The 22,322-nt window shown below is 33.5% G+C and overlaps 2 protein-coding genes across 2 annotated transcripts in view; one reads left to right on the forward strand and one right to left on the reverse strand.

Annotated features, from left to right (window-relative positions):
- Window positions 1-560: 560 nt before the first annotated feature.
- On the forward strand, window positions 561-10,688 carry LOC148301932 (aly/REF export factor 2-like). Its single transcript, XM_088272477.1, has 4 exons — window positions 561-855; window positions 3,648-3,861; window positions 5,601-5,825; window positions 7,282-10,688. Exons 1-4 carry the CDS (start codon window positions 631-633, stop codon window positions 7,431-7,433), a joined length of 816 nt encoding a protein of 271 aa, XP_088128603.1. The 5' UTR covers window positions 561-630; the 3' UTR covers window positions 7,434-10,688.
- A 1,744-nt stretch (window positions 10,689-12,432) lies between these two features.
- LOC148301933 (5-hydroxytryptamine receptor-like) overlaps window positions 12,433-22,322 on the reverse strand; it is a 36,833-nt gene continuing 26,943 nt past the window's right edge. The window contains exon 3 of the mRNA XM_088272476.1: window positions 12,433-15,111. Coding sequence (XP_088128602.1) covers window positions 14,013-15,111 — 1,099 coding nt within the window. The 3' untranslated portion in view covers window positions 12,433-14,012. The remainder of the gene's footprint in view (window positions 15,112-22,322) is intronic.

Here is a 22,322-nt window from a genome sequence, read left to right on the forward strand (position 1 = left end):
AAAATATCTGTTGCACGGTAAAAAGTTCAGTAAGTTGCTTGATATTTATTTTTAATATTTTGTATTATATTTTTAAACTTAAAAAAACATTTTTCTGAAAAATCAAGTATTTGATTTATGACGTTCTTGAAAAGAGTGAGCGATGTCTAGGATAAAGTGTTTACAAAAAGTAGTTTCTTTACTATCTTGATGACTTCTTCGATGTTTTGTAGCATTATAGCATTATTATTAATATTTTATAAATACGAGTATACCATATTGTGTATAACTTATTGACAGAAATATCATTTGTTAAAAAAATACTTATTTTACAAAACAACGGAAAACATGTATTTTAAAACAGTTCAATTCGAATAATTGCTATACAAGTTTTATTTAAATGTGGGAAACCACATTTGCTTTGTGTTACAAATGTAACATGAATCCTTTTGGAGATTTTTTTAACAACTTACCCCGGATCACGATACTGGAACTGTTACATTTAAGAACATCCGTGGTTTTAGTCCACCGGAAATGAGCAACTATGGACGCCATCTAGTATCACGGCGTTCTTGTTTGTTCCGCCATTGCCGACTGCTGTGGCTTGTGTGTCATTCGTTTTCTGTCCTTCGGCTTGCTGAGTTTAATCTAATGAAAATGGTGGATAAAATCGACATGAGTTTGGACGACATCATCAAGTCGTCGAAATCACTTCGTGTGAGTGGCGGGAGGCGTCCACAGAGCGGTAGAAGAGACGGCGGACCGCCTCGCCGAGGTGGCGCGGGAGCAAGAAATCGCCAAAGCGCCGGAGCCGGAGGTGGCGTTCAAAGAAGCCGAAATCGCGGTGGAATTGCGAAACCGCAAAAGTACACCAGGGTAACTACTTGATTCATGTTTTCTTTCATAAGGACTTAAATCGACGTCAGTTCGCTCCGACGAACGTGTACGTTCCTGACGCCTTGCGTGGGATGGCGTAAGCCGTGACTCAACGAGGAAGGATAATATTTTGTTTTTGCGAGTGTTCAGAGAACTACCCTTTCATTTTCGACGTTGTAATGCGACAACTAATGCTGATGTCCTTATTTCAAACGTTCCTTACCAGTCATTTGTAAAATGGCGTATTCTGAGGCTTTGCGACTTTATTATCACTTCTGTCGATAATCGTCAACATGCCGCTCGAACGCCGATATATTCCAACGTGCATTAGTTTGTTGTCGTAGTTATTAGCCACCTCGTTACTTGATTCGCCACCAGAGATAGTTTCCATTTGCAACCTGGATCCTATATTTCCCTTTGTATCTACATTGTATTCATGCGGACGTCGGATGTAATATTGTAATTTGCCAGTATAAATCATATATTCGATCCGCACTTCCTTAGGAGTGCTTAAAATGTACCGGAACCTCGATATAAATGAAGAAATTATGAAATATTGAATAAATCCCACCGTTCCAAAAGGCATTTGCTTGCTTTTATACAAATTAATAGAACTATCAAACATCGAGAAGAATAAAATTTGTTTGATATTACAATGCTATAGATGGCATAACGATGAAAATGTTTTAAGATGACAATGCAAACTGAAGAAAATTAGATTTTTTCAAGAAAAAATATACAATCGATACATGAAGAAAATAAGCATCCGGCATGGTTAATTCCATCTCAATTTTTTATCGTTGACCAGATATATCCAGATATATACATCAACATGGATTCTATTCTGGGATGAATATATAACTGAACAGAAAGGATTGAATATTGGCATTGAATACATGGCAATGTATTTCATAAATCCTGATTCACAAAATCCTTGGAAGAGTTTAAACTGGATTTTTTCATGGCTTCCTTCAATTTACTGGACTATCGACAAATGAATATATATGGCACCAGATAGCAGGACAATGAAAAGTGAATAATAGTGAAAAAACTGTAAAGAAAATAGTTAATACATCAACGGACAATGTAAAGAATGTTCATCTGAAAATTCAATAAAATATTTGCAGTGTTACCCTTTATTTTTGTAAAAAAAGTGATTTTTGTTAACGTATCTTTTTGTTCATAAATTTGTACTCATTCATTCATTTATTTTTCAAAGATATAATGCCACATGTATACATTAAAACATTAAGTAGAGATTTTTATAGTTTCTGTTAAAAATCAGTACTTTTGATATTGGATACAAATTTTTCAATTCAATATTTTCAGTTTCAATATTGTTGCTATGCAGAGATGACACTTCATTCAAAACTATAGATGAAAATAAGAATTAAATTCATGAGAGTAGAATGGGGGGATTTTCAATATTTAATGGGGATTTCAATGCGAGTATGTTTTTAAAGATTTTTTCAAACCCTCACTCCAATAATGCATAGGGCACTTCATCATATAAACGCAGTGTTATCTTGATCGTTAGCACATGAAGGAAAGGTGATTAGCCCTCCGCTTCAGGTACCAGTCCAGGGTAATATGAAATAAATATTAGAGTGAAAAAATCACTTATATTTATTTGACCCCCCTGGGAATCGAACCCGGGACCTCCAGAACGGTAGCCGAGTGTGCTGACCATTACACAATGGAGGTTGAGCAAAAGATCAAAAGAGTAAATTTTTTTTATTTCTCACATTGTTATTATGAGTTGAGTTTACTTCATGCCATCTTTTTCCACACTCAAACACGAGAAAACATACATTTAAACTTTTTAAGTTTATATTTCCATTCACGAAATGTATTAGGTTCTGTTTAGTTTTGTAATGAAACCTACTCGGCTTATATTTGGGAAATAGGAGCTCTTGTAAATCTAATTAGAAATTTCAATCTCAATCTTTGATATGGCAGCGGTTTAAAATAACTTGTTTCCATAGTTAAACACTTTTTTCAATTCAGTTAAATTTTGTACACGCCGGATTTTTCAGTGTTTAATATTTCTATTATATTAGAGTTTTATTTACTTCGCAGAGTTAAAAAAAGACTAAATTCTTAGAGAAATTAAAAATTGTATACGGAAGATATAGAACTTACTTTGTTATTTTTGAAAAGGGGTTTAAAAAAGAAAATAATGTTCTAAATACATTTTATTAAATTTTATGCTTAGAACTTCAACATTGATGTACACACAGAGAAAGTTTTTAAAATTTTTGCAGTCAAATTTTATTTTTAAATGAAAAAAGTTTGAATCTTAACGCATTGTTTGCGGGGAATGTTTTTTTTTACATACTGTTGGTAGAGAGCATGAGATGCTTACAAACATTCTATTAGCTAACTTTTGGTAGAGCGCGAAAGATGCCAAAAAACATTGTACAGATCGGAATTGGGTTTGCGTTTACTTGCGATTAGTATATTGAGGGTCAGGCGGCAGGCTGTCTGAGTATAATTAGGGTCAGGTTGATGAAAAAACCGCCCGTAAACAATGTGTATACAAGATGCCGATTAAAAGGCGTTTATAAAAAGCTCGGGGTGTATTTTCATTGGAGTTTCAAAAAAGTGTAGCCATACAATGATTTTTTTTTATTATTATTCAAAATATCTTAGCATATTTAGTCACGTAGATGCCAAGGAATCCCATCCCGAATCCATCCAGCACAGGGTCTCTGAATCTCGTCAAGGCGCTGGTTGGAGGGCGTTCAGAGGAAGGCGCTGGGCTATGTCCTCTATGACAAGACACGTTTCAGGGCGATGTGAACTCGACGTGGAAGCACGACATGTTCTCGCAGTACGGGGCCAAGCCCCCGGCGGCGCGGGCCTCCGGGGCCACGGGACCCACCAAGCTGCTGGTCTCCAACCTGGACTTTGGAGTCTCGGAGTCCGATGTGCAGGAGCTGTTTGCCGAGTTTGGGATGCTCAAGAGCGCCTCCGTGCACTATGACAGATCCGGCAGGTCCCTAGGTCAGTATCTACTCCATTTACCTCATCAAAATTTGATTCATTTCATTTTTAATTAATGTTTTACTTAGTAAATACCACTATTTCTTAAAATCTACTGTGACCGTATGAAAATTAAAATCACCTTGTTTGAAAATGATGCGGAATGCATCGAAACACGTGTCACAGTAGATTAAAAAAAATAGGGTATTTACTAGGTAAAACATTGATTCAAAATGGATAGATTTTACCACAAAGTGACTGCCGAATTAATTAATGAAATAATTGATTCATTTCATTATCATTCTTCCCTGTATCAGTCTTCATCACCATCTGATTCATTATCATTCTCTCCCGTTTCATTCTTCTCCCTGTTATTTTTATGTGTCATGTTAAACCTAAGAACCGTAGAACATTAAAATGTCAGGATTCCATCTTCTTCTTTCATGTCATGTCAGGTTCTCCTGACATCGACTATCACTTGAGAGTAATTGTCCTTGTCTTGGGCAGCTCTAAACAGCGCCGCGACGGTCCTGATCTCCCGTCCAATCTCGTATATTTCGAAGCCAGGAGATCTGTCTTCTGTCCACACTTGGTCGACCCTCTATTTTGCCTTTTATGATTAGGTGCAATAGCTCGTACTTTTCTCCTCTCAGCACATGCCCCAGATAGGGATACTTTCTGGACCTTGATGCCAGTCAGCAACTGTCTGCTCTTGCACTTTGAGAGAAAATTTTCCGATTATAATATTTACTATTATTCATTTTACTAGTGGTGCTCAGAGCCCCAAAAAACCCTGTCTGCAGTCTCAGTAAGTAACACAAGGAGTGGGTGGATTACTTTTGGTAAAACTTGCTTTTCTGTGTTTCTACTTTCACCATTTGTTGGCAAAGTGCTTACGTGCAAAGATGTTTATCACAATTGTAATTTTTTTTATCACCACGACATAGTGATTGGCAGTCTTAATAGAATTTTTCAATTCAAATTATTTTTTAAATTAATTATTTTTTTGAAAATAGAAGCCGAGTATTTGATTATTTCATTTTACTGGTTCTATAAAATTATTTTTCTCACAAAAATCCCCATGTACAAACTGTACAAATGCGATAGTTTTAGTGTTATTTATTAAATTGTTGTCAAATTATTTGCATAATTTTGTCAATTTTATTATGAAAATCGATAAGGCAGTGGTATACCAATACAAAATTTGTATTGATTTTTTTTCATTGATCAATAGTATCTCATAAATATATTCTTCAACACCTACCAATAGTTCTCACTGATGTGAACAGTATTATTTGCATTGAGCATTAAACACCTTTGTATACAGACATCGCGAAAAATCAATAAGAATATTGTAGTACAAATATTAAGTACCTTTTAATGTCTGTTTGTATTTTTAATGTGTCAATGTCATTTTCATATGGAAATTTAAATTGGCATTTCAAGTCACCAACAAGACACAAGGTGGCTTGGTGGGTCTCTGCAAAATATGTTTTTTTTTTTAAATTTCAATGTATGCAATTTATGTAAAAAAAAGTTATTATGTTATCATTATCTTTCTATAGGTGGAGACTGACCGGAGTCATTTCGTCGTAACGTAACACGTTACGATGCGAGCATTCGTATAGTCAATACAGCGTTCCAAGTGCTCCATCCGAAGTCGAATTTAGCACTTGGAACGCTGTGAACGACTTTACGGTGTTATGTTATGCCGTGTTTTTTGCAATTTATCTATAGTAATTTATTTTTCTCATTTCCAGGGACTGCCGATGTTGTGTTTGAGCGGCGCGCGGACGCTGTAAAAGCAATGAAGCAGTACAACGGCGTGCCGCTCGACGGGCGCGCCATGAACATCCAGCTGGCCACTTCGGACATCGGGGCCATCAGCGGCAGCGGCAGGCTCGGGGGCGGCGGGGGCGGGGGCGCCGGCAGGCAGCAGGACAGGACCCCGCGTCCACTGAGGCAGGGGAAGCCCCAGGGGAGAAGTAAGGACTATTGTACTTAATTTAATAACACTAGCTTTCTTAGTATACTGAATCGTAGTAATAAGTAGACTGAATGCAGTCGAAATGCCATCTCTCAGATGAATGTGCGACAAAACGATGTATGATAGATGTGCGAATAGTGAAATAAGGAAGGAATGCAAAGCTGAGATAAGCATTATCGATAAAATTAAGAAAGTTGTGTTGAGATGGTTTGGACATGTAGAACGAATGAGTGAGGAAAGAACGGTAAAACAAATTTATGAGGCGAATGTAAGTGGAAAAAAGAGCAGAGGAAGACCGAGAAAAACACGGCACGATCATGTATGCCAAATACTTGAAAGTGGTCAGGTTAGGAGTCGTAACAATCGGCGGGTATGTATGAGGAGATGCATGAATGTGGAAGAGGCGAAGAATGTTTGCAAAGACAGAGTGGTGTGGCATTCTATTCTCTCTGCCTACCCCTGTGGGAAGCGGCGTGATGGTTAGTTAGTTAGTTAGCTTTCTTTGCCACACCAATCTGCATTGCGTTCTACATTCGTGCGTCTCCTGACATTTCTGCTTTCCGGTATTTTAGTTCAGTCCCGATAATCCAAATTAATTGAGACCGGACCTTGTTTGGATTAGCTGGTTGTTCGGATTAGCTGATTGTTCAGATTAGCATTTTTTATAAAAATGAGGAATATTTGTGTTTTTATTTAATTTAGAAATAGGTATCAAATTGTGATGGAGTGGGTTCGAACCAAGAAACTTTGACTCAAGAGTCCGCGACACTAACCATGGGACCACAACTCAACAAACAACCGTAATAATGCGGTTGGAAGCAAAAGAATAAGTCTCGTGTGCTATAATAGTGGTGTATAGTATGTAGATATACGTTTTCGGAACAGACTACTCTTCTTTATCAATGTAATAATACACTAATATGGTTCACAATTAACAGTTATTACACTACAGTACATAAGCAACTTCTACTTTTTGCGTTGAGCATCTATAGTAACCCCTTTAAGCATTAATTCCTTAAGAAATGCGTATCTCAGTCACATAAAAAAATCATGTCGGGGCATTTTCGTATTAACTGAACATTCAGGTTATATGTGTTTGGATTATCAGGACTCTACTGTACTTCTTAACACTATTCCTCAAGAGACTTTTATACAAGAGCATATGAGCAGTGTCTAAGTTACACAAGCAAGTATGCAACTCCTAGTACCCTAGCCATAATTTGGCATTGAAAACTTAATATGAAAAGAAATGTAAACCGTGAAAAAGTAACAAATACGATAAGACACTTTGAAGCATTTCCCACAAAATGTGTAGTTATTAATTATGACATCACTGAAAATTAAACCCGGTACCTCCACACATAGTAGCCTTACACTTACCACTACTCCACAAGTTCTGTCAAATTTGTAATATAATTCAATTTTGCATTTCATTTTGTTTTATGTATTTGCAGTAAATCGTTTCGGCGGTGGTGGCAGCGGCCGAGGGGGCGGCGGGCGGGGCGCCGGGCGAGGGGGCCGAGGAGGGCGCCAGCCACGGGGGCCCCCCCCTACGGCGGAGCAACTGGACGCGGAACTGGACGCCTACACCAAGGAGATCAAGTGATCACCCTCCGCCCACCGACTGCCGTCAGTCATCCAACTACCGGCACAATGTGTCAGGACAATGTATTGAAAGTGAGTGTGCAGACTGTGTAATGAAATCACTCCGAATATTGACGAATTTTATCGCATTAATCAGTCTTTAGGTAATTATTTTGACTCATCAAAGTCCAGTACTCCTTCGAGCAGTTTTATGTTCGCATTTTTTTTTTACAACAGTCAAATTATCATAATCTCACTATTTTGAAAAATATACAGACTTACTGTAGAAAGAAATATTTTTGATATTTTTGATCTTTTTCACAGCCATTATAACTTTTTACAAATCAAGTAAATAATAAACGTTTGGAATATAAGATAAGACATCGTAAATTTATATAAATCATTGTTATTTAAAGAAAAAAAATCATATTTTTTTTTTATAAAAATGCTTGATGTAATTATCTTTGATTTAAATCTGACTGATAATTTAACAAATCTCTTTCAACTTTTTTGGTGTTATATTTGTTGTAGCCATTTTGATTGTTTAGCTCATATGCTTACCCTCGATTTATACCAGAGTTGGCCACTGCTTTTGCGACAATGCAAATCTTACTTGTATTAACCTAGAATGAACAATAGATATTTAAAATATCGACAGATTTATCAATACATGCAAATAAATAATACTGCACGTCAGCTTTTGAATACATTTTTAAGTGTATTTTATTCGAAATTTTTCTTATGAAAATTTGACTGTTAATTGATAATCAAAGTGTAATATTGTCATTGAAGATCTGCAAGCTCTAATGTCACATAGAACAAATCTGTTTTTTGGTTTTGTTGTTACTTTCATTTTAAATGTTGAAAAAAAGGTTAACGCATTACTGTAAAATTAGAATGACAGTCGAGTTGGGTGATCTGCAATGATAGTAATTTTTAGTGAAGCCGTAATTGAAAAATGTATATCTTTTTAAAAAAAAATCTTTATTCAATACTCCTTGTATTCTTATACGTGTATTCCTTAATTTTAGAGTGATTTCTTACTATGATGCGGTTTAGTTTGGTGATTATTTGCGAATGAACATTTTCTTCAGTCACTCAGTACCAACAGCTAGTGTGTATTGTAATATTTGCCTTTAATCAGACTAGCAAAGCTTAGCTTTAATCTCCTATTTCATAAAAAAAAAAGACCAAACTTTGGGGTGTATGTAGGGTAAACCAATTAGTAACTGGCCATTCTGTCAACCCGGTTACTTTGCAATCCAAACAGACCGTAAAATGTCACATTATTGTTATCTGGAAACATTGAATCTTCTTCTTCTTCTAACCCTTATCCGCACCCCAATGGTGCATAGGGCACTGCATCGTATAGAAGCAGTGTTATCTTGATCGTTAAATACACAAAGGAAAGGTGATCAGCCTTCCGCTTCAGGTACCAGTCCAGGGTCATATTAAATAAATATTAGACTCTAAATAAAAATCACTAATATTTATTTTGACCCTCTTGGGAATCGAACACGGGACCTCCAGCATGGTAGCCTAGCGCGCTAACCATTACACTATGGAAACTTTGAATAATTGTTAAATATAAAAAAAAAAAAGTTTTTATTACGTAGTACACTATTAGGATTCGAATGACCTCAAAATCTAAACAAATTTGTCCAGTATATGTTTTTTTAATTCTCAATTATTTCAATTTATTAATTCAGTTAATACTTGTACAGTATAATATAATCACACATTTGAGATCAAATTAGCGAGTGTCGGGTTAATTTGATACCTATTTCTAATAATGAGCCGCTCAGGCTCAGAGAAATAGTATGAAATTGCAATATTTGTCAAAATAATAAAAACACAAATTATTCTCTTATAAAAATTAAAAAAAAAAAAATTAATGAAAATGAAAAATATTTTTTAAGCCAGAATAAATGTTAGTTGGAGAAGTACAGAAACTGGCCGCAATAATTGATTACTTGAAAATGAAAGGACAATAAGTGGTCACACGATAAATGCGTACTAGTTACTATTTGGCTTACACCATGTCAAGAGTTTCTCATTAGTTGAAGGTACACGATTGGACGATATTGTGTACTGAAACCTTTTATAAAATAGGTTAGTAACATTATAGGTTATAATAAATATCAATGGCAATTTTAAAACTCATGCTTATGAGTTTTATTGTTCTTTGTTTAGTATATTAAGTTGAGATCTTGGTGAGGAAAGGTGGTTTTTGATTTTTGACTAAATCAGTTCATTTTAATTTTTGTTATAACTACAAAGAACCACTTTTATCACTAGTCACTTCTGTTGCGTCCCATTCAGGACAATTCATCGCCAAAACCCATTTTATTATTGTACAAGAGCTATTGAAGCAACAACAGCAGAGTAAATTTGTTTAATTCTTCATCTCTTTTCGCCCTCCACACCGCATGGTGCATTGATATCTTGATTGTAAATCTCTTGAAGCAGATCAATTTTGTGCTTCAGATCTCATTTCGGGATTACATCAGATATATATTTTCTAAAAAAGTTTTTACCGTATGAACGTTTATGTTTTTCAAAAAATTTATATAAAAAGTGTTTACCGTATGAACGTTTATGTTTTTAAAAAAATAGCTGCTATATAAAATAAACATGTAAAATGTGTGATTTTCTTCTCAGTTAGGAATGAATATGTTAAAAAATAAGTCACATTTATTAACTTTTCGAAACACTAAATTTATCAAGAAAATAGAAAAAATTCTTCCACTTAACATTTTGTTACATGAATCGAATTTACAGTTCAATTGTGAACTAGCCAGTTAAAAACCTGCTGTTGTTGTTTCTATATTCTATGGAATTGTCTTTCTTTTTTAATAAAAAAGTTATAAATACGTATTTTAGTAATATTCGAATAACATGATTTAATAAATATAAAATATTGAAATTGGATTAGAAAAAACAGCATATCTTCAGAAATATCTATGTTCCTCTTATAAATAAGAAAATTCACTGTCTCATTTGTTTCTAAAAATCAATAATGAATTAAAATAAAATAAAAATCCACATTTATCTTTTTAAGGATTTTTTTTTTCATAAAAACTATGCTCGAAGTATGTTATACTTACTTCAAATTAATTACTATGGATGAGTGCGGCGTATGCACAGGTTTACTTCTGAGGACAGATGGATGAATTTTTTTGTTTAATTTTTTTTGTGGGATCATTGTCCGCTCAATATTTATGTGTCATTTTGTTACAAATGGTTTTGACTAATAAATAATTTTGTATATAATGAACGATGTTTTTTATTATTATTTTTTTATAGTTAACACACTATGGACGGGGAAGGTATTTCTACCCGTTAGGTTGATTGATGCTCGAGGACGGGAAGGGTATTTTTACCTTCTGCGCCGGCCTCATTTTAAAGTCGGAAAAGAAGGAATTACATAGGTGGGTAGATATTGATCCCCTTCCCTCATTGAGGGACTGTGAGCATTGCTTAAAATGAATGGGTAATTGTTAAAAGACCCAAGATAAAAGGAAGATGATAAAATTTGTGTATTTTGGTTCTGTAGGTGTCAGATCATCGCCAAAAGCACCAAGGTGGACTTTATCAACCTTCTCTTGAGACTTGAGGGCATTTGATTAATATTGTTCTGAATCATTAAATTGAAAAAAATCAAACTATAACTTTTTTACGATTTGTAAATGAGATACAAATACTACGAAATGTATTTTCTTATTTCACTAAACACTGTTTTTTGTGGATTCTTTGCTCTGAATGGGTTTTTTCCAATATTTGTAACCTAAAGATGAAATTCACTATTGAAAAACAACAATAATAAAAATCATTTAAATTGAATCGTCACATTCATAGATTTGACTGCTATAGACGTCGAATTCGTGTTGATAATTTAGGAAATGAGTGCAATTGCCATCAGGCAAGCTAGATTCTATACAGAAAAAAAACTGTTGGGTACCCTTTCTTTTAACCCTTATCCGCACTCAATGGCGCATAGGGCACTGCATCGTAGCGACACAGTGTTATCTTGATCGTCAATTGCATGAAAGCAAGGTGATGAGCCCTGCGCTTCTGTACCAGTCCAGGGTGATATTAAATACACCAGAGTTCAATACTCTGTTAGGTACAACCAGAGTGCATGCAATCAATTGCATCTCATGCAATTATATGCACCAGAGTTCAATACTCTGTTAGGTACAACCAGAGTGCATGCAATCAAATGCTTGGTAAAGATTTCTTACTAAGCATATAAATGCATGAGATGCAATTATATGGTTGGTAAGAAATCTTTAAAGAAAGCAATTTTTGTCCGCCTCCGTAGTGTAATGGTCAGCACGCTCGGCTACCGTTCTGGAGGTCCCGGTTTCGATTCCTGGGGGGGGATCAAATTATATAGGTGATTTTTTTACTCAAATATTTATTCAATATTACCCTGGATATAACTTTAACTCCGCAATAATATTATTACAGCGGAGTTATAGTTATATTTTGATTTCCTGAAGTGGAGGACTGACCACCTTTTCTTCATGTGTAACGATCAAGATAACACTGCGTTTAAATGATGCAGTGCCCTATGCACCATTGGGGTGCGGGTAAAGGTTTGATTGATTGATTGAAAGATTTCTCTATTTATAAAAAACATCTCTGTATGTGAATTATCAAAAGCATAACATGCAGATATTTCAAACAATAAAAAGGTCTCTCAGGTGTCCATAAAGATTTCCGCTAACATGTTAAATATGTATGATATTCTTACCTTTATCCATTAAATATGAAATATATCAAATTTGATATTGGTATAACTTATCGAAGGCATACTAGCAGAATGCATTAAGTCATACAACCATGTTCCAAGATAACGGAGTATAAAACAGAAAAGTTTATTCCAGGCATTCTTACACATTATGCTTTTACTTAAATGAAATTATCTCTTATCAATAGTAAAGAATGTACTTCTGGGTTTTCACATTCATCATAATACCCAAAAGTACATTCTTTACATATAATTTGGAGAATAGTTTACTCTAGGCATTCTTACAAAACTACTCTTTTATTGAAATGAAATACCAATTCTAAACACCAAGCCCCAGCATCTAAAAATTGACAAATAAAAAAATTGTTTTAATATTTTAAATGCGTTTATTTTATTTCATTATTTACAAGCATTTGTTCCATCAAAATTACATATTGCCATATTATTATTTGTTTTTTTTTCATAACATTTAATAAATGCTTCAAACAGCAATGAGTATGTATATATATTTTTATAAATATTTGGGAAAGCTGAAAATATAACACTTAATGATTAGATATTACTTTTAAAGGTTACTTTGACTTACATTCCAACGTAAACTATGCATTTTAGTGTTTAGCGTACGACAGTGGCTATTCATTTATACATAATTTCATATGAATTACATATTACTTAATTGTATTCTTGACTGAAAATTTATCATTGCAAGTATAACGAGGGATGTGATATGTCCCGTATATTTCAAAACACCATTGCACATTAAGATTTTAACAGTAATTTTAATATATTGTATTCAAAAGAAAAATTAGTGTAGGTATTTCTTAAGCATTTTACAAAAATGAATATTGTAAGTATTTTGAAATAAAAAGCAAGAAGCAAAATCGAAGACCTGGTATTCTGGGCTCTCGAATCCGAGTCTTCAATTTTATTAACTCATAATATATGGTTGAAATTAATGCGATAAGGGAATACTAGCATAGTGAAAAAATCTTATAGAATTTTATAACATTGAACATCTAATAAAGTTAAATATTTTAAACTTAATATTGAGCAAAAGTACTGAATGTTTATACAGAAAATACTATACAATATCTTACAAATATTTATTTAATAATTTATTAGTATTTCTCATAAATAATTATATTTTATAGTAACTTACTTATGAGGTAAGAATTTGTCTTAATATTAAATATTTAATTAAATTATAAATTACTTATCAATTTCTTAATTACATTTAAGCGATTCTTATTTACATACATACATCTTTTCATTATAATCTATTACACACCATGAAGATTATATTATTTACACTAAGTAATGAACGTTTCTACTGTATTTTTAACGAGAGATTACAACTAGGAATTCGTTGTCATAGAATATCTATTGTGATTAATTACAATTTTATTAATTAGTGATATTATATTCATTATATTTACAAAAGTAACATGGAATATTAGTTATTTGGTAAGATCATGTAGTTATTGTTGTAACTATTTAATTATAAAAAATTATACCTACTTCATATTAGTAATTTATAGATATGTTTTTACTTAACGCCAAAATTTACTGCCAATTGACATGACAAACTTGACGTGAAATAAATAATTCAAAATAAATATTTTGTATGTAAAAATCGTTTTATAACATTGTGATATTTCTATTAACTTATTATAAACGTAAATATTAAATATCATGAAAAATAATTAGTAAATTTATAGGAATTTTCTTATTATTCTATCATAAAATTTGCATATTATATCCTAATGGAAAATGGAAAATGTTCTTTGTTTATCACCATTTAACCACAAATATTTTATTACTTTAGTTTTCATAGGGATTAATATTTTAATATTTCTTCGGCCTTCTCCTTCGATGCCTACCAAATAATATCCTCGCAAAAGCTTGCCGAAAGTCGGGACTGAAAATTGTATAAATAACAGGATTGAGCGTCGAATTGAAATATCCAAGCCACAGGAAGAAGCTGGCCATGTAATCGTTTATAACGCATTCTTGGCAGATGGGCATCACGAGGGCCATGATGAAGAAAGGGAGCCAGCACACCACGAAGGCTCCCGTGATGATCGCCAGCGTCTTGGCGGCTTTCCTCTCTCTCTTGGCTTCTAGACTCTCTTTCTTCTCGCGTGCCGTATGGACGGTGGTATGTTCGGCTGGCACGGTGCGTTCTACTATGGCAGACGTTACGCTGCCTTGAGTTTTGTTCAAAATTTCTATCCTGCTTATATCGCTCATGTGGCTCTGGTGGCTGTTAGAGCCGTTATTGGTGGTGGTTGCCGTAGATGACTTCTCCGGGGAAACATTTGTGGATCCGACTACTTGAACGTTTTGCGAATTGCTCGACAAATTTGTTGTGGCTACATTTTCTGAAATAGTGAACGCTGTTGTTTTCTGTTCGTGCCTCGCTTGGGCATCGTGGAGATCGTCGACCGTATCCACAGTCGTAGTGGACTGCCCTTCCGTTAGAAGCAAGGATGCCGCGAGGGTTTCGGCTGTTTTCGCTGATCTATTTTTCTTCCCGTATTTCTTAAGATTGAGGAACTTCTTCTTGACTGTCGAATGATTATCGCAGTTTTCTGGAGCGTCTACATCGAGTTTGACCGCAGCTTTCTTGGCATTATGTCCTTTGTGCTCGCGGTTCCGCCTGATTCGTTTCCTGGCCGTTTGGAAGATTTTCCAGTACAAGACGAGGATGACGAGAAGAGGGACATAGAAGGTTGAGCAAGTTGCGAATATTTGATAGGAGACATCTTGGCTGACCAGGCAGCGCTGCTGAAGGGTGATGCGGTCCATGTAGTCTGGATCTTTCCATCCAAACTGGGGGGCCAGGGAGACTATGAGAGCTACACTCCACACTAACACGATCATGGTGAATATCCTGCGTTCGTTTCTAGTGTGGATGTAGTCTACATTGGTAACGGCCCAGTACCTGCAATGAGAAAGAAAATTTCAAGGCATATTCTAATGATGGTTGTGATTGTTTGTTTTACATGTATTTGAATTAATTTTTTATTTTTGTGAATAATGTATTTTTTTTTCTTAATAAATAATCTCAAATGTGCAACATAATGGATAGACAAATATAATATTGCGGTATTATTATTTTTAAATAAAGAGAGGGAATTGTTATAAAATTCAAATACAGCAATTATTTTAAAATAATGAATTGACAAAAATACAGTTCAAAATACAAAAGTACAAATCATAAAACCAGAGTAATGGGTGTAGAGGTAAGATCCACTATTGGTTTACTATGTTAGATTCAACTAAGTAAGGAAACGGATCGTTCGATAAGACCAGATCAATTGAACGATGAATCTTTCGTCGGACAGATCGCGCCAACGAGGGGGAACTTTTATCCCGAATCTTATCGACGTCAGTCGAAAAAATGTCACTGGAAATTTTTATATACAATTTTCGTTAGGTTGACAATGGCCAACACCTGAAAAAGACTTTAAATATTTATTTTTTAAATCGGTAAACCTTTTTTTTAGAAAAAATCGTAGCGACATTTTGTTTAGATCTTAGTCCCACGAGTTAAAAATTAATGAGTTAATATGAGTTATTAGTGATTCAATGAATTAACGATAAATTAATCAGTGAATTAGTAAGCCAGTGTTCGGTAAGGAGATTGAATAAAATAGGGATCCGGTTACTTAATCACAGTATGTGAACCGATTACAGAGATAAGTTAATAATATCAATGATTCAATGAATCAACAAGAAATTAATTAGTAGGCTAGTGTTCGGTACAGAGATTCACGCAAAATATGGATTCGGTTACATAATCACTTTGCGAACCGATTATTAAGATCGGGTTGTTCACAAACGACCCACGTCCAGTGTATAGTAGAGTGCAGGTAGTTTAATATGCAAAGTAACCATTGGACTAATAATTTGTCATGACGTTTGTTTGAAATCCGAGTCTGCAAGTTTAGAGTTTCAGAATTACTGCGACGGTAAACAGTCACTAGCAAGAGTTTATCGCAGTACCCACTCGTACAATTAATATTGCACGTGTTGACATTGTGTTTTCCTACATCCGAAGCAAACACTCAGTTGGAACTGATCGTGAATTTTAAGCATATTGATACAAAGTTCTACTTGTCTGAAGGTGGGTTCAAATTGCAACGGATAGTTTGAGTTATATAACCGTTAATTCAAATATAACATGAAGATAAAGACACGTTTGATTTTCATTAATTGATTCGGCACTCAATTAATGAAAATAATATACCTTGTTATGGTTGGAACTGGTCGTAAATTTTAGGCATATTGATATAAATATCTACTTTTAGGGTTCAAAATGCAACGGATAGTTTAAGTTATATTATAAAAAATAATTCAATTAGTATTTGAAATACGGTGTTTGAAAATGACGGGGAATGCATCGAACCAAGTAATTTTATTTTTTGTTATTATTTGTTATTGTTCGCTTCCGTGGTTACCGTGTTTAACTACCATGCTGGAGGACCCGGGTTCGATTCCCAAGGGGAGGGTGAAAATAAATATTAGTGATTTTGCATTGTTTTTTTTTGGTCATTTTCAAAATCAATTTGACGAAACAATGTTTGTGCTTACGTTATTACAATCTTTATTTATGTAATTCGTGAAAATGATAAAATATGGAATTGTAATTAATATTGAAATGATATTTGAATGTATTTTTTAACGTAAAAAGCTTGATATGAAGTGAGTTACGGAACCTTCTCTGTTTAAAAAAATCCCTGGTCATTACCATTTAAGCATTACACCATGGAGGCAGACAATACCACTATCCGACAGTTTAAATTAGAAAACAAAAAGGTTTTCTATAATTCATCCATTTTGGACATGGTTGGTTTTAAAACATAGTGGCACAAGTTTGGTTCTCTATGAAATAAGTTAGAATAGTATGTAGAAACGGGCCAATAAAACGGAACTGATAAGGAAGCGCCACCTCGTTTGAGTTGCCGGTATTAAATTGCTGATTTATGCCCGTTCTCGGGCCAAAATAAACATAACAACAATGATAAACCGACGATTTACGATCGCTTTGTGCAGCGGGAAAATCACGCGACCGGAAAATACCTCCGACATTGTCATCCCTACGTGAACCGGGCGATTGCGGGTAATATTTTATAGGGAGCTTCAGCGTCGAAACGACTTTTCAACAGGGGGTGCATATGTTATACGAGATGTAATAAATAAGTCAATATATCGCTCACTCCTTTCAAGAACGTCATAAATAAAAAAAACTAGATTTTTCAGGAAAACGTTTTTAAAGTTTAAAAATATAACAAAATGTATTAAAAATAAATATGAAGCCACTTATTGATCTTTTTACTGTGGAACAGATATTTTTAGGTAAAGCCCGAAGGTTTTTTCTCCATTTGAAAAATATTTAGTTTATTTAAAAAAAATAATTAAACAATACCTTTTCTTCAAAATGCAAAATCAACATTTTCTGCCCTGTAGCGGGTAAATATTGAGTTAAAAATATGCCTCTTTTGCTAGTACATTTTCTGGGGATTCCGAAAACATGCACAACTGAAAATTGTCGATTTTTGATTTATGACGTTCTTGAAAGGAGTGAGCGATATGTATTTTTCATATGTAACGTAATAATTAGATAATTTATTAAGCTGCATTTTCTCGAAATATCACATGAAAGGTTGCTTCACAATTAAGATGTATTTTAACATAAGTAAATAATTATTTTTCATATCAATATGTATAATATAATAAAAATGATAAAATATGCAGACAACAAGCCTATAAAACATAGGCTTTGGATGTTTATTCATTTCGAAAAAAATCAAGTTAATATTTTTTTCATTGCATAAAAAGCGTACCATTACTATTGAAAAGATAAAGCACATTTTTCTGACCGACAATAAAATAAAAACAAAAACAAAAAAACAAACAAATTGACTTTCATTCCTATTTTCCTTCGGAGTTGAGGTGCTTTTCAGCAGAATAATTTCTACGAAAATTCGAATTGAATGCGAACAAAGTCCGGTGGTTTTAATCTGCAATAAAAATGGTTTATACCGTAAAAGAGAGAAAACAAAACATAGATTTTTTTCTGTCGATGTTGGTGAAAAGTAACTCAATTTTAGCTGTTATTACATTTGTCTCTTTTCAAAGAAACGTGGACTGTCAAATTAATACGTAGACTGAAGTCATAAAACGAAATGTACTTTACAACAATTTGAATGTGTTCATATACTTGTTCACAAATCTGGATTATCTCCAATTACAGGAGTTATTTTTCTTATTATTTTTTTGACATCTCAACATACATGAAGAATAATATGGACGTCTGGTCATTTCCAAGGCATACGACAATGTTTCAAAATTGGTTCATATAAATAGAACTTCCAAGAATTAGAGTAGTGTGGTTGTCAATCGTGGGTAGAATTGGTGAATGTTACACTGTGTAAAATGATCACTTAAAACAGCCTATGACGGCCGTAAGCCCCGTAAATGCCCAATATATATTTTCTTCTTTATCTATGTTTAGGTGCCAAAAAATAATATTAATAATGTGCTTCGATTAGAAGTAACATGTTCGGGTCCCCTTCAAAGTATTCACCTGAATACTTTTAAGGGACGTCGCGACGCACACACTTATCCCAACGCTGTTTCCACTTTTGGACACTGGAATGCATCTTTTGTGAAGACTTTTAGCTGTTTCATTTTCGGTTGCCTTAATTTCGGGAATTGTCTAAAATCTTCATAATTTCAAATGTCTTTTGATTTTGGGAGACAAGAAGAAGTCAGAAGGAGCGAGATCAGGTGATTAGGGTGGCTGAAGAAGAACAGTGGTCGTTAATGGTCACGTGTGTAAAGTGATCACTTAACCAGCCATAGCCGGTCGTAAGCTCAGACTTTCACATTCTTCTTCATCTATTTTGAGATGGCAAAAATGAAAAATACTGCTTATTACAGCTTACTGTATACTAAAACTGGAGCTGCATTCTTCTTCTTTTTGTGCCACTTCTAACGAAGATCGGTGATCATCATGGCTATTTTCACTTTAGATGCTGCAGCTCGGAACAGAGATTTGGTGCTTCTGCCAAACCATTGTCGTAGGTTTTTCAGCCATGATGTCCTTCGGCGTCCTTGAGTTCTTCGCCCCTCATGATTTCCTTGTATGATTAGGTGGAGAAGGCGATATTTTTCATTTCTCATGACGTGTCCGAAGTACATCAGCTCTCTCTGCTTGACGGTTGGTTGGTTGGAGCTGCATCATACAGGTATATTTAGAAGTCCTATTTAAAACGTTACATTTCCATTATAAATGATTTTAAGTAATCAGGAATTCTAGCTTGTAAAATTGTTACGTTTTGATGCGATGATTTCATACTGATTTAACATAGGATTGGTCTCGTTTTGACAACTTCATAACATTATTTTATTTTTTGACATCTCATCAAAGATGAAGAAGAATATGGAAGTCTGGACATTTACGGGGCTGACGACCGTCATTAATTGGAGATAATACAGATTTGTGAAAGTATTTGGACACACTCAAAATATTGTTCACAACTTTAATTAAGATTTCGATAGAATACAGTAAAAATAACAGATTTGTATTTAAAAGATTTTTTTGTGCAATATTGGGCATGTAACTTTTTGGTGAGGACCTCCACATACTCGTATAGTAAAATTCGGTTCCACCAAGAAATATCAGTAAAGAAATATGTTATCGTTTTTTGTTGTTATTTAAACGGATTATATTACAGTAAATTGCCAGTTACTGTATCAACTATAACAAGGTGTTGTAACAGAAATACTTATAAAACAAAAGTATTTTATTTTATTGAAATAAATTTTTATTAGGATTGAAAAAGCTATATTTAGAGGTGTTCTGCCTTATTCAAGATTACATAAATTCAAATATGAAAATAAATTATCCAGAGTACCTAAGATTAAATATTTATTTGTGTTTGTATTTCCATTTTTCTTCTCCGATTTCCCTGGAACATTCACGTTTTGTATGATATACTTCTTTACTTTGTAATTTTACCAAAGCCAAAGGGATTATATTCTCAAGGGATTAATGCTTGATAAATTAGAAAACATAAAAAAACGCAATATTTTCTTACTCGTGTATTATAATATCGTAGGGATTTGGAGGGAATTATTTTCAATGGTGGAGTACTGCACATTTATGGTTTTTCTGAACATTTAATTCAACGGCTTAGCGGCATAACAAAGGGGCGTCTACGTACGTATCTTCGTGACCCGTCAACAGGGTCATGCCAAAATAGCCCGCTCACAAAATAGCTCCGTCAAAATTGTATAAATCTGTATAAAATTTGTAAAAGCGTAGGTACATAATGGGTTTCCTACATTTATAAAAGTTTTCAAGAATATTCATTTATTTACAAATGCACAATTCTCATTCAAAAACACAGTTTACATGAAAAACTTTAGATTTTAAAATTTGAATGAGATTATTGTTATTAATAAATTTGTATGTGAGTTGCTGCTATGTCTAAATAGGCTTATCAGTTTCAAGTAATGTATATGTTCATATACAGACACACATATGAAAATCGTTTATTGAAATAAAGAATATTAAGTGTATATTTTTCACTACCTTACACCTATGTTACTTTGACTTCAAGTACGGTATATACACACACACACACACACATATATATATATATATATATATATATATATATATATATATATATATATATATATATATATATATATATATATATATAAATATATATATATAAATATATAAATATATATACATATATATATATATATATATATATATATATATATATATATATATATATATATATATATATATATATATATATATATATATATATATATATATATATATATATATATATATATATATATATATATATATATACATAAATCAAATAAGTATTTGGGTCAGTTTTGATTACACCTGATACCTCGGCGAGATGTGATAATTAGGACATAAAAAAACAATTGTAAATCCATTAATCTTTTTCTTTCATTACGATATATCCCGCTGTGTCAAGCTGAGTGTGTGAGAGAAAAGTAATCATATTATATCCGGCCGGATAATTAATCAAACCGGGAACGAAAAACACAAATTCCTCCCAAAGATATACCATTCACTTCCGTTTCGAATTTATATCTCTCTCCGGGACGTTTGGGATAATAGAATCCAGGGAAAACATACGTATTGGATTGTATCGGGATAAGCGGAATGACGAGATTTATGCATATCTCTCGGTGTACACTAAAAAATGAAACCGCCAGTGGCGAATGTACAGCCGGTTACACTAAGCAAGTGCTTTATGCAAAATATATAGAGGGAAGGCGGGAGGACTATCGCTTTATGCTCTTTCGATTTCTTATGTAAATATTAGCTGTATCCGGCCACGCGTTATTGTGGCTCAGTCTGGTTAAATAGAAAAGAAAGAAAAGAGATGACACACATGTTCCTATGTTTAATTTTCTAGTGTTCGTGGGTTTAAGCAATATATCATACAAATCCCCAAATATATACTTTATGAAAACAAATATAGATCTAAAACACAGAAATACATAAAAAAAAATCAAACATGTTTACCCACAACGAAGGTTTGATAGTCCCAATAATTAACAATAAATATTTGGAATACTGCAATATATCGTTCCAAACATTTTTAATTTGTTGCCGACGAAGGTTAGAGGTCAAAATAAAATATGGAACAAAGGCGAAATAAGGAATGGGTAAATGATCAAGAGTTAATTCTATGAAAATCGTAAAATAGTTTATATTCTTAATTTTTTCTTTCTTTTTTGTGTGTATTAGATTAAAATGGATAAAAACAGTAAAAAAATGTATGTAAACTCCACTGACAAGAAACACAAGGTAGCTTGATGGGTCTTTGAAAAAAAAATATTTTCAATTTGTTTGTAATTGTTCTTTAAATAAATGTATACAATTTGTGTAAATGAATAATAAAAACATATACAACGTTTGTTATTTTTTTGAAATATTATGCGATAAAGCTGTAAAATCGCCTATACCTACTGGGAAGAATACTATCCCCCACTAATTAAAAAGCTCTTTTATGCTAACATAAGGTAATAAAAACTCTACCACTCGTGTGAGTTTACTTTTTGTTGGTTGGAATATATTGATTC

The sequence above is a fragment of the Brachycentrus maculatus genome, unplaced genomic scaffold, assembly GCF_059751285.1.
Source record: "Brachycentrus maculatus isolate JH-2025_06_01 unplaced genomic scaffold, ASM5975128v1 h1tg000499l, whole genome shotgun sequence".
Lineage (NCBI taxonomy): Eukaryota > Metazoa > Arthropoda > Insecta > Trichoptera > Brachycentridae > Brachycentrus > Brachycentrus maculatus.

What these genes read in the sequence shown, in the direction of transcription:
- LOC148301932 (XM_088272477.1), top strand. Translation starts at nt 631, where the DNA reads ATGAAAATGGTGGATAAAATCGACATGAGTTTGGACGACATCATCAAG. An exon ending in CAGATCCGGCAGGTCCCTAG is followed by an intron (nt 3,862 to 5,600) that starts GTCAGTATCTAC and finishes TCTCATTTCCAG; the next exon opens with GGACTGCCGATGTTGTGTTT. An exon ending in GGGGAAGCCCCAGGGGAGAA is followed by an intron (nt 5,826 to 7,281) that starts GTAAGGACTATT and finishes ATGTATTTGCAG; the next exon opens with TAAATCGTTTCGGCGGTGGT.